This window comes from Plasmodium coatneyi, chromosome 2, assembly GCF_001680005.1.
Source record: "Plasmodium coatneyi strain Hackeri chromosome 2, complete sequence".
NCBI classification, from domain to species: Eukaryota; Apicomplexa; class Aconoidasida; order Haemosporida; family Plasmodiidae; genus Plasmodium; species Plasmodium coatneyi.
In genome coordinates, this window is record NC_033557.1 from 533891 (window position 1) to 547141 (window position 13251).

Consider the following 13251-nt stretch of genomic DNA (forward strand, 5'->3'; position numbering starts at 1 on the left):
AAAGGCCCCCTTCCACCTGCAGGTATACATGCACATGTGTAACCTGCAATTACGTCACTGAGAGAGTGTATGTTGCATCTACACGTGCCGGTGAGCGTACTTGCGGGTGAGGGAAAACTCACCCAGACGTAGCGAGCTCCCTTGGATTGTTTACCCTGTGGAGGCGCGTGGCAAAGCAGTTGTTATCCCCCGAATGGGCAGGAACGTAATAGAGGGTGTGCGACCTACTCAAATGTGAAGGCGCTTCGTGCATGTGCATGACCTGCCCTCAACACCCACACACATACCTACCTGGGCGCACCACCATCAACCATGCATCCCCCCCAAGAGAAAGAAACCTTCAGGAACTGCAGAGATAAGGAAGAATCGAGCGCCATACCCAACGTGTACCATGCAGAAAACTACGTCAACATGAACAAGTCCAAGTATAGAACTAACGGAAATTACCATCATAAGGAGGGGAGAGAAAGTCAGGCCAACTCGAATGATTACGTAAGTCATAATAATTACTCCTACATGTGTAACAACACCCGTGATAATTACAACCCAGGGAAGATACATCACCAGTTTACCACCAATGGGAGGTACAACAAAATGGGTTACAACGGCAGGAGTGGCGACTACCTACCGAGGGGTAGAACTTATCGGAGTAACAACGTAGGCAGCGGGATATGCGAGGAAGAGTTAGTGCACCCACAGTATAACAAAAGAAACGGAGGAAACCGTTACCATGATGGTGTTGCATTTAGTGCTAATGGATTCAAAAGGGTGACAAATGATCCACTGGGCAGGAGATCTAACGGGATGGTAGAATCCAACGGAGCGACAGAAAAAGAGCCCCATGTAGAAGGAATGCATAAGGACATCTGCCTAAATGGAAAAGGCCCAAATTGGACGCACAGAACGAACAACCGCATGGGGAAAAGTTACCCCTCCAGGATGGTGGCGTCCAGGATTGGCGCGCAGGACTACGCTGGAAAGGGCCAAGCGTCGTTAAGTCAATGTGACGAACAAAGCGGCACTCCAAACGGAATAGACGTCAAAATGAAGGGCGAAATTGACAGCCAACAGGAGAACCACTACGTTATGCAGATCAACAACGACAATGGTAACCCAAACGCCTTTTCCACCAAGGGGAGGAGAAAAAACAATGGCCGCTACATGAACGTATATAAGGGCGGTGCGAATTACGCCCATAACTGCGTGAACAACCGATCCTCGAACTACTTCGGTGGGGGAAACTTCAGCCACGGCTATGCCCAACATAGCGGCTACCAGTACAACCACAATTACAACCACAATTACAACCACAATTACCACCACAATTATAACCATAACTATAACGACAACCACAGAAAGTATAACAAGTACAATAACTGGAGCCACCACAGCGACAACCAGGGGGGCAGCCAAAGTGCTAACTGCGAGGCGGAGGTAGCTGTGAAGGTCAGCAGCGGTGATGAAGAGCCACTCGGTGAATGCGCCGACATCTGCGTAGAGCAGAAGGAAAGTCCTCCAGATGGAGGCGTATCTAAGAGTGATAATTGCGTAGTTGTTAGTTCTCCAAGGAAGCAGTTGGAAGGCATAGAGAAGACGGATGTAGTCCAACCAGCCGACCTGACCACAGGAGGCTGCAACGAAGGGAATGGCACGTATGCTAAACCTTCCGATGTAGAAGTGGACACACAAGTATGCTTGAATGTAGAAAAGGAAACAAATCAGGAGAGCAATAACTGCGATGTAAACTGCAACAGTGAGGAGAAGCAGCACGGTAATAATGAACCCAACGGAGGTGGCGACCCGTGTGACATAGCAGAACATTTTAAACAAGGCAAGTGTGATGTTGTGGAGGTACTTGGGAAGGAACACTGTAGCAGTAGAGAAGGTCCGCAGAGTAGTGGAAGAAACCATGCAACGGAAAGTTCTACTTATGTGCAGGCAAATAATGGAGTGACCGGAAAGAACCCCAACGGTAACTACGCACCAGTCTTGTTTAGTAAAAATTATGCAGGTAGGAAGAAGGGGCTAAACAGAAGTTACCCCCCTGTGCACAGCTCCAACCATGAAATTGACATTAATGGGAATTTCTGGAGGGGGAAGAATACCCTACGCAATGGCAGTACGGAAGGAGCCGGTCCGGATGACCCGAATGGGAAAGACCCATTTCCAGCACCCCCGCCCACAACCACACATAAGGGTTACAAACATAGCAACCGTGTAAGTGGAAGTATAAAATTGCTTCCTCATAATGACCCTGTGATAAATACCCAGGGGGACTACCTACAGAGCGTTACGCAGTTGGACAGTGCCCATTCCTTTGACGAGAATAATACCGTGACGAAGGAGTATGGGATATCAGGGAATGGAGACCTCCAGGTGGGGAATCCTTTTGGTAGGACATTAAGGGAGGATGGAGCATGGGATGCATCTCCCGGGGGAGGTGACTACAACCAAAGCGGGGGTAACTACTACTCCAGCACAGGTAGTTACAACCCTGATGGAGCGCCCTCTTTCCATGCGGCACAGGAACCACGAGGAATGTACAAAAACGGGGCATATAAAAAGCAAAACAGCGTGTTCCCCCCAAATGCGCTTAAGAGACATGGTAGGAATATAAAAGGAGGCAAATCCCAATTCCCAAGCATGCACGAATGTTTCTTCTCTTCAAATAAAGGGAAAGGAAGGTCTACACGGAGGGATGAACCCGTTGGAAGGGTAGACGAAGGGGCTAGGGAGTTCCATCAGGGAGAACCAGTCTACAGCATGACAAACGAGGGGACAGTCTTTGTAGGAGATTCGAACTACACAGATGGATCTCCATTTAGCGTTAAGAGGAAGATACCCTCGAGTAAGGATGCAGTGGAAAGTTCCCATTACGACGCGGGCGAGGGGCATTCTGGACACGGCAAGCCCAAATATGATAAGAAGGACGAGTTCGTCCCCACGACGGAAAGCACAACAATGAACATCTACAGAGCGGAATTGAAGACACTCAAGGAGGATGTTCAAATATGTGATAGGAGTTCAACCCGAGATAAGGATTCCCTTTTGTTGAACCCTAACCTAAGCCAGGTTAGGAGCAGTGAGCATCTGAACTTGATCGTGCCGATGAATGGCTGGAAGAAAGAACCCATCTTAAGGAGGCAAAAAAAGGGAACCACTGCGCAGAAACATGAACGATTGACCATGGGCAGGGATGCCGGGGCCACCAGAAAGGGGAGAAGGGACCTTGGGGGGTTGGTCAAGGAGGAGCACATCGTTGGCCATAGGGGTAACAAGCACGATGACGGTGAACATGACGTTGAACAGAGACCGGGTAAGGCGAATGCACCAAGTATCCCCCCAAAGCACCGCCGCTCCAGATCGGAGAACACACATTGCTACCAAAATAAGGACTTAAAAAATTTAGAAGTGGCAATGATTAAGCCCCACATGGAAAAGTTCAATCGGACGGTGAATGTAAACGGGTTCAGGACCATCCTGGAGAGGGTTCTAATTAGTTACGTCGATGGGGATGTGGTGGAGGGCGTACCCAGCGGGCAGATAAATGAGCACCAAGGGGAGAAAGTCCAGTGCACATTCGGTGAAGAAACACCTGTTTGCAATTACGTGGAGAGTGGCAAAGGGGAGACGGACAAAAGGATGGTATCAGTGCGCACAGGGGAGTGCTCTCCAGAGAAAAAAGTGACAGTCACGCAGATCGGTATAGTTAAAACGGACAAGGGGATTTACTTCCCGGGAGATCACCTTAACTATGACAGTAGTATGAAAACGCAGAACACCTTTCTTTGCTTACCAATAGAGAGGGACCTTATGGACAGAGATTCTATGACAGATGAGAACGATGCGAATGAAGCGCAGTGGGGAGAGAAGCAGATGAATTGCATCCCTGGAGAGGAAGAATCCACCCCCCATGAGGGAATGGTCAGAGGAGGGTTCCTGAGCAGGAGGGACTGTGTGGGTGGCGTTGACGCGTGTGCAGGGAGTAACCCTGTAAGCGTTAATTATAGCAGAGTGAGCAACTACGGTGAGCGGGCCCAGTACGGTGGGAGAGGTCACCGAGGAGGAAGAGGCCACCACGGGGGAAACTACGGGAAGCGTGGCAACTACCACCGAGGTGACATGCACAATGAAGTGTTCACCCGCAACGGCCTGTTCAAGTTTGTCCCCCAGGAAAACACTCCCCCACAGAGCAACCTAACGGATGGAAAGACCACCAACGATTACTCCAAAAATGAGTTACTTAGAAACAACAGCTATGGCGAAAGGGATGTAATTCAAAATGAGTTTATGTTAAGTAGAATATCCCCCACAGGTACGGGTACCACCACCACGGCGACGATAACGACCATGGACACGAGTGCTTCAAACTGTGGGCATTCCAAGGTGCATGTCAACGGTAGTGGCGGTAGAATGGCTAGCCACCGGATCGGACGGAAGGGTTTCTTTGCTCATCTCCCCGAGGGGCGAAGGAGAAACGTCCACACGTCGGACTACTACTACATGAACGGTCAGAACGACTCTTCCACGGAGTACCCCCAGGGGTTCAGCGTTGGAAGTAGTGATCCCAGCAGCGGTCAGAGCGGAGGCCAAGACAACAGGTACGGGGACAACCAGGCAAGGAACGAACTCCATTGCGTAGACGAGAATTACGGCTCCTATGCGAATCACTTTGGAGGTGGTGAGCATCCAAGAGGAGAGAACGCCATAGGTGGTGGGGTTCCTGTGGATAGCGTGCAGGACATGAACGGATATACATTCCACGGGGGGTACGGACGACACAAGCAGAGTCACATGAACGGCTTTACCCAACGGAGACAACAGAGAAACGGGATCGCCAGTCATTACGGAGTGGTAGGGCACGAATGGACCAACCAACCCACGAACAACAGAGGGAATAGTAGGAACCATTTTAATAAATACGCAAACAGAAACGGGACGATGCCAAATAGTCGCTTCTCCTCTCAGAGGAATGTCGCCACGGGGAACATTTTTTCTCATGCCGATGGGGGAAGCATGCCTCCCCATTACAGTGGTAGTGCCCCCTTCAACAGTGACTGTGTTAAGGCCGATTCATGTTTCGATCCTAATGGGGGCGTGATCAACCCGGGGAATAAGGGGGGGTATTATTACAACGCTGGTTGTGACACGACGTTTAAGTCAGCTAGCCATGTTAGTGGGCGGAGAAAGGGTAGGAATGCGACGTATGTAGGTGGCTACGGGGGTAATTGGTCCCCCGTTGGCGATCCCAGTACAGCGCCCCACTTTGCATCTATCCAAAGGAATGCCCACCAAAGTACACGTGGAAAAGGGAACCACGTGAACGCTGACGACTTGAACAGCGCACCAACGTTTGATGAGCTCAAGTGTGAGGACACCGAGGGGGTGATTAACAACCCATCGGAGAAAACATCACCATGTGGGATGGGACCTAAGAAGTGGGAAAATTACGGTGCCCATGGTGGGGTGCACTATGGGAAGGACAGGAGGGACAGAAGCAAAGGAGGGGACATGGAATCCAGGAAAATGCAGCCAAATCAACAGGAGGAGAACGAGAATACCATGCATAGCGGAAGGGAGGACGTAATCGAGAGGGAGGATATCAGCCCAGTCAGGGAAGCTAACCAGGGAAGTCATACTGATGGAGCGAGGAACAAAAGCCGAAACAAGTGGTCCAGAGGCGTGGAAGGAGTCCCCTTCCGCAGGGACACGAGATCCGCAAAGGGAGAAAAGAAAGGCGACGTTCGAGTCGATGTTCCGCATGGTAACAATGACGGTGGTGGAGAGGAGGAGCCCCCAAAGGGGAATGACGCACCCAGTAGTGACCCCCTCCCCGAGGAAGAAGAAAATGAAGGGAGAGATAATGAGGAAAACCGATTCAGGAAGAAGAACCAGCTTCAGCTTCTGCACGGAGATCGAGAAGGTAGAATTGGAAAAACTATTCGAAATGAAAGAGATGGTCTGGGTGAAGGTGATTTATTAGTCGGTAGTTCTCCCTGTGATGATGCGATGGAAGTAGACGTGGCGAAGGAAAGGAAGTGCGTTGAAACGGTTAGGGGCAACGGAACGGAAGGAATTCCCCCCCATTTTAAGGTTACCCTTGGTGAGGAAAACGGCACCTTTAAAGAGGAATCGAAGCAGAGCGAGGGAAAAGACAACGTAGAGTCGAACCGCATAAGGATCAATCGAATAAGATCGAACGACACGAAGGTGGGTCATGCTGACTCATCGCCGCGTCAGTCTGTAGGGAGGAAAATGAGATCGCCGAAGGAAGGGGATTACAAGAGTGAAAGGAAGAGTGAAAAGACATGCAACGATTATGGAGTGGACGAAGTTGATTTTAAAGGCACAAACAATATTTCAAAAATAGAACCCGTTATTTGCAACTTGGAAGGAGAGAACGCAGATGACCCTCATGACCCCACGGAGGAAGTCAACCAATTGGACCTCACAACGCGCGAGTACGAGATGTGTGCCACTGACCAAGAGCAACTAATCGTTGGAGAGAATCCTCACGGCAGTGTTGATTTGTATACCCAGGAGACGGGCTCCCTCCCCGGGGGTGGCAGAGGAGACCCAAACGAGAATACCAACAAGGTTAGTTACCGGCGGAAAAATAAAAACAGGAGAAACACGTACGAGAAAGGTGCGAATGACACAGGTGCATACAATAACAGAGTCAGTAAACAAGTAAGGGATAAGAAGAAGTAACTTTGCGTGAAAGAGCACTAAAGCGAAGCTTCCCACTTAGAACCACGCGGCCTTTTCATATTTTTCCTTGCTGCGGTGACACCTCTCTATTTAGGTCGATTAATCAATTTCATCATTCGTGTTGTATGCGGAATGGCCACCAGCTTTTTTTTTTTTTTTTCCCTACCATGTGTATGCAAAGTGAACTTTACGACCTAAGGCGAAACATTAACTTTTGCAGTTCATCAGTTTGATGGAGAAGTGTTTTCTCTAATTGTAGATGCCCCACGGGACAGACGTCCCTACTGCCAATTGGAATTCGAAGGAGAGTTTTCCTCCACTCGGTGGTCAAAATGATGTTGCAAATATAAGTTGGCTACTTAAATGCGTTGGTGAAAAAAAGAAAAAAGAGCTGGCCTTTCGCAGGATTAGAAGTGGGTCTGACGAAGATCGCACCCCCTGTTACACAGTGCATACAGTATGTAAACATATGTGCGCTTGCGTGTGCACCCTGTTTGCAGAAATACCGGGAGAGATACATGTCTTTCCGAGGGGCGTTACTTCACTTCCACCAGGGAGTGCAATTTTGCGCCGTGGTGAAATAACACGTTTGGGTCGCCACATGAGCATACATTGCGGTGGTATTACAAGAGGCAGTTGATAGGAGAATGCACTCCATGATGAGAATCGGTGAGGCGGCTCTTCCCACAGTAGCTGCCCTTCCCAGTGCACCAATTTATCGCTTCCTCCCCAACGCTACGCATTCTTACGTCTACGAAAGAAGAGCACATTGTTTTGGTTCTTCAGGTAGCCAAAGTGGTTCCACCCCGTGCTCATCGGTATGCGTAGGTAGTACTTAACGTCGAGCTCGTGTAGAAAGGGGAACTTTTCATTGGAGAAGCAGTCATAATAATCATTTCTGTCCTTGGAGTTGCCATTAACCTTCTGATTGTCGAGGATGGACTTTACCTTTTCTTCGAAGAGTCTGCTCACTTCGATCGCTCTATACACATAATGTTCATCCTCCGTTTTGATGAGATAGACAACGGGTCCTAGTTGCGCTGCATACTGTACATTAAACAGCTGGTGTGAGAGGAGGAAGCTTTCGTTTAATGAAAAAACGGGTTCTAGAATTTTGGAAAAGTCAGGTGCATCTAAGATCCTTTCAAAAAACGAATCCTTTTCCCTCTTCATTTTATTCATCAGGCAAATTAATTGCTCCCTCTTCTCTCTGTCTGAGAGGTCCTCATTATATTCGCTATCGTTAAAGGGTGCGTTTCTACTTGAGAGCACAATTCTCTGCTCAGGCGGATTCATCTTTTCCAACATGTTGGTGTGTTCGATGGGATTTTCTCCACCACATTGTTCCTCTATTAATGGTCCTTCCATTGGTACTACTGACCCTTTTATGATACCATCTTCCTGTTTGACTTCCTCCCCGTTTTGAATTGCCTCTCCATCACTTCCCTTCTGGCCTCTGCTCATTGTCATAGACATAGCCGCCGGAATGGGCATTTTCATTTTGTCTCTGTATCCCTGCTGTAGGTCCCCCTCCTCTGGAAGGTCACCCCCCCTGGACGTGTAGTAGTATTTCTCGAGGAGCTTCACCTCCGCGTGGTAGTACTCATCCGTGTCGTCCACCTCGTCAAAGATGCCAACCGATTTCAGGTTCATTAATTCGGTAAGATTAGGAAAAGGTACATCTAAGTACTTGTGTTGGATTCTACACTTATTCCTGTATGTCTCATAATCCGCGTCGTCTATTACATTTTTCGCATGTCGGTACAGGAACATGCGGTCGATGTAGTGGTATTTCATTTCCTTGTTTTTTGCGTTTTCGATAATTTTGTTTAGTTTGCTTTTGCTAATGTAATATTCGTCGTCTGCTTCGAGCAGCTCATCGATGAAGTTCAACTCTCCCTTGCGTTGGATGTTCGTGTAGATGTCCTGGAAGAACCCCCTGCTGAAGAGGTACTCTGCATCGCTCTTCAGCGCTGAGTCTTCTTCGTTTGGGTTCATCGGCTCGACGTTCTCTACGGGAGGAGTAGGTCATAAGTGGGGAGAAAGTAAAATGTGTTGTCGAAGGAAGTGAAATATATGCGCTTTAGTAGTTCAGCATAGCAGTTTTACGGGCTGCCCCGCCGTGATGAATGTATTACCCTTCCGCTTTATATCGCCATTTTCGAACTCTTCGGCGTTTTTAAAGAAGCAAGTGTGGAAGAGAGGGTTGTCAGAGTCCTTCCCGGTGGAGCAATCCTTCTGCTGGGAATTCCTCGACCCATCCAAACGTAGACTACTGTTGTAACTTTGGGGGAGCGCTTCGCTCCTGAAGGAGTACACACTTGGTTCATTTGTGACGTCACTGTAGTAAAGTCCATTTAGAGATTTGCACCTAATGGCATCACTGTGTCTCCGGGTGTTGCTCTTGTGATTCTTTTCTCCTTCAATATATTTATTTAGGTAATTGGAGTCGGAGTGATTATATCTGTTTTGTTCCCTTAAAAACTGCGTGGTGTGTCTTCTCTTCCGTGGATGGCTTTCGATTATTTTTTCCCTCTCCTCATCATCCTTCCCTATATGATGGGTAAGACGGAGTACCCCGTAATCCATCCCAGTGGCATTCGCCTTATACATGTCAAATTTTTTTAACACATCCGTCTCCTCCGTGGAAATACGTAGTGCACCTTTCGCATTACCAATCGGTGCAACTCCTTCTAAGTATAACTTATTCTCCAATTCACGATCTAAGTTGAAACTAGAAATTGTGGACTCGGAGTTTATATACAAGGGAAGGGTTTCCCTAAATGTATTTTGGCTATCTGCATTTGTGTTAACATATCCTTTTGTATCCCCACTCTGGGTGGTGCTACTCAAGATATACGTTTCGTTTAAATTTCTTTTATGCCCTGTTATTTGTGGGTTCTGCAGCGTATGGTTTGACTCTGATACCTGTCCCGGATGGGCTAACTCTCCAGTGCTCCCTGCTCCCTCGAGCCTATTCAGGTAGTATGCCTTACTCATATTCAAGTAGTTTTTTTCATTGTGTTCATACATTTCGGAGTTATTTTTTTTCATCGTTTTTTTCACTATGGATCGCACAGCGGCACTTTTCTTAATGCTCTCATCGACGCTGCTTCTGAGTTGGGTTCTGCATTTGAGTGGAGTGAACTTTTTGTTCTGATTGGACAAGCAATAGGGGGAGGAATACTTCCTCCTCTTAGTAAATGCATTGTTAAAGTTATAGTTAAGGTAATCTATGTGGTTCCTTTGGTGTGCGTTTGGTTCATTCGCAAGTGAGATGGTGCACCTCCTTTTTTTCGCCACCGGTTTGCAGTCATCACTCACTTTGGTGGGGGCGCTGTACCGTGCGCTGAATATCTTGTGGATGCTCAGGTTCATGTTGCACCCGATGTTGTCGAACGACATGGTGTATTACGTCTGGGGGAGAAGCAGTCATGCGGTGAAGCGGTATCGCCTATTGTGGTAACGCACGGAAGGTGTGAAGTGGTAGTGGGTCGTTTGTTCCAGTTAATCTGAACAAACGCCGGTTAGTTCTGCCCCTTCCTGACCGTCGTGTGCACAATCTGTTTGCGCAACTACGTTTTTCCCCCGCGGGTGTAACTTCTACTGCTTTGCCTTCTGTGTTCCCACTTTCCCAGGAGGAAGCAAACAATCGTGCGAAAGAAACAATTTGGCTGGAGGGAACCCCTTGGGGAGTTTCCTTCACACGTGGTTGGGTGTGTGCGACCTCGCGTGGGGGATTCCGCACGGAGGTATGCAAGTGTGTAGGTGAAAGTGTGAGGCATAAACAATTGCTCGTGTGTATGCATACACGCACACTTCTAAACCTTTTCACCTTTTCGCCGTTTCGCCTTCCCTTTTTGAACTCTGGCTTCACATTGAACTGCGCATAAGCACTGGAGGGGTACGCATTCCAAAGGTACACGTTCCAACGAAGCAAAATTCTTTGCACTTCACACGGGTGGCTGGAACAATCGAGTGGAAAAGAAGCCAAAGGGGTAGTGAAAAAAAAAAAAAAAAAAATGCAAATAAAGGAAAGCTCAAAAAATGGGCCAGCAAAAAAAAAAAAAAAAACTTCCATACAATTAACAAACAAATGCGATATTATTCACCCCTTTCGAGTAAAACTGTTCAGGCTTGGACGCATGGACGAGCGTACATACGGCAACATAACACATCCCCCCTACCTCCATGCATTTCCACTTACATGCAAATGTACCATCGCACAGGCTGGTGCATTTGGTGCGCGCTCACGGGAACGAACTGCTGCCTGGACCGACTCACCCGCAACATGAAAGGGTTACGCTTCTGTTCTTTCTGCGCAAAAGGGCATATTGCTACATGCTACTATGATGACACACATTGTGGTGTGTTTCTTTTCTTTTTTTTTTTTTTTTTTTTTTTTTCCCTTTCGATTTGTTTACCAAAACGGTTTTATCTTTTGCGTCGTGGCTTCTTCCAAGCGTGGTGTGAGTAGTGCATGAGTGCGTCGAACCGGGGGGAGGGGTTCCTACGACTTCCCACCAGTTGGATGTTTATGCAGGGGGTGATCTATTTATATATATATATTTTTTTAATATAACAAAATGGAAAAAAAAGAAGAATAGCAAGTGAACAGGAGACGGGGGGGAAACTTCCCTTTTGTCGTGTGCACGTGAGCAGAAGTGAATGAAAAAGGATCGTTCCTGATAGTCATGTGTGGTTAGTTGTTTCACACGTTCGAGTTACCCTTTTTATTCATTGCGTAAACATGCATCCTTGGCATAGGTGCAACACTTGGCCCATTTCTTACATTTTTTATTTGACCAACTACTGGTCGATGTTGCCATGCTGGCCCGCTCCGCGAACATGCTCAACTATCGAAGGCGCTTAAAACGGGGAGAAGTGGATGCCTACACGTGCCCCCTGTGTCCCACTTCCCCACCGGGCATGTGCAACAATGCGATCAATGCTACCAATGCGACCAGTGCGATCGCTTTTTAGAAAGTGCATGGGGACCTTCTGCACAGTTCACCCACACGATGGAAAAGGTCAACAGTTAAATCCGTTGAGGTTCCCCGGCTCGGTTATATACGTGCATGATGAGAATGTCCATAAATATGAAAAGAGCATAATACAGTACCTGCATACCGACATCGTCGGGTTTGACACGGAGTTCGTTTTGGAGTTAAGTGAAGGCCGCTCTAACAATTTGGACAGCGGGAAGGTTCCCCCAAGGGGTCAACCACTTACGGACGCGATCCGCAGGAATGGGGTGCGAAATAGCATTTTATCAGGCGCATCCCCAAACAGAGTAAATTTTAACAAGGAGACTAAGTTAAAAGGTTTCACGGCAATGTCGACAGAAGGTAATCTTTTAAAGAGAATACGCAGGAAGAACTACCCACCATGCAGTGAGAAGAAAACGCTGTGCCTGATTCAGCTCAGCGCGAAAAATCTGTGCTTCGTTTTTAACATTAACAAACTCAAGGGGAAAATCCCCATGTGCGTGAAGGAAATTATGGAGGATGAAAAAATAAAAAAAGTTTGCCATGACATACGAAATGATAAGGATATGTTCCAAGAGCAAGATATCCAAATAAGGAACTTTTTCGATTTATATGATTTTTGCATGCAGAATTTTCTGTACCCGCCTTCATTACAATTCTTAGTTAAATTATTTCTTAAAAAGAATTTAGAAAAACATTTTCGCTTGTCTAACTGGTTAAGTCATGACTTGAAGGAAGAGCAAATTCTGTATGCTGCTGTGGATGCCTATGCGTCGAGGGAGGTCTATATGGTTTTAAAGGAACTGGGCAAGGTGAATCCGTCATGTGGGATGAACATCCTCCGTGTTGTAAATGAGTCGTGTGATCTGCCTTCACAGGGGAGGACTAATGTAACCTCTGCTGTGATGGATCCCCATTTGATGACTCCAATCGATAAGGAGGAAAACCCAAGTGACGCAAAAAAGCCTTATGATGAAACCCCTCAAGGAGGAGATAGTAAAAATAATGTTTTGTCATCGAAGGCGCAGCAAAGTAGTAACACCGAAATGGTAGATGAAACGAATAGGAGCACTGCCGAAATGCACACCTCTGTCACGACGATTGAGCAGAGTGACACTACGCCGGGGAAAAACACCACCGGGATGGAAAAACAAACGTATGCATTTTTTGGAAGACACGAGATAAGCACAATTCATGAGTTAAAAAGTAAGATTCACGTGAAATGCGCCCAACTGTGTAACATATCCTTTGTTGAAGAAATGGTGTTTGCAGGCAGTGGCTATAAAAACCGGATGTCCCTGCAGGACGTGGAGAGAGGCAGGTCCCTCATCGTGCTGCATTCGCAGGGCTTCGATGAGGAAGTCAGGTGCTGCCAGGAAATACTGAGTTACATGGACAGCGCGGCGTAGTTGCAGGCTACCTGTTGGAGTTGCGCGTTTCGCATTTCCTACAAGTGGCCAACTGGGATTCGCGCGCGTGTGCAATGTACGACTCACCATTTGTGCAACATTTCAGCTGGCTAGCTATTTTTTTTTTTTTTTTTTTAAAAAAA

General features: G+C 47.4%; 3 protein-coding genes across 3 annotated transcripts; 2 read left to right on the top strand and 1 right to left on the bottom strand.

Annotated features, from left to right (window-relative positions):
- Positions 1–312: 312 nt before the first annotated feature.
- Positions 313–6711, top strand: PCOAH_00003190 (Asparagine-rich antigen; the record flags this gene model as incomplete). The annotated part of the gene is made up of 1 exon (XM_020057134.1): positions 313–6711. The coding sequence occupies one exon, from the start codon at positions 313–315 to the stop codon at positions 6709–6711; it is 6399 nt and encodes a 2132-aa protein (XP_019912704.1).
- Positions 6712–7446: 735 nt separating this feature from the next.
- Positions 7447–10116, bottom strand: PCOAH_00003200 (Cyclin-dependent kinases regulatory subunit; the record flags this gene model as incomplete). Its single annotated transcript, XM_020057135.1, has 2 exons — positions 7447–8723; positions 8850–10116. The coding sequence occupies 2 exons, from the start codon at positions 10114–10116 to the stop codon at positions 7447–7449; spliced, it is 2544 nt and encodes an 847-aa protein (XP_019912698.1).
- A 1552-nt stretch (positions 10117–11668) lies between these two features.
- PCOAH_00003210 (Dna binding protein) lies at positions 11669–13108 on the top strand (the record flags this gene model as incomplete). Its single annotated transcript, XM_020057136.1, has 1 exon — positions 11669–13108. The coding sequence occupies one exon, from the start codon at positions 11669–11671 to the stop codon at positions 13106–13108; it is 1440 nt and encodes a 479-aa protein (XP_019912675.1).
- Between the last annotated feature and the right edge of the window lie 143 nt (positions 13109–13251).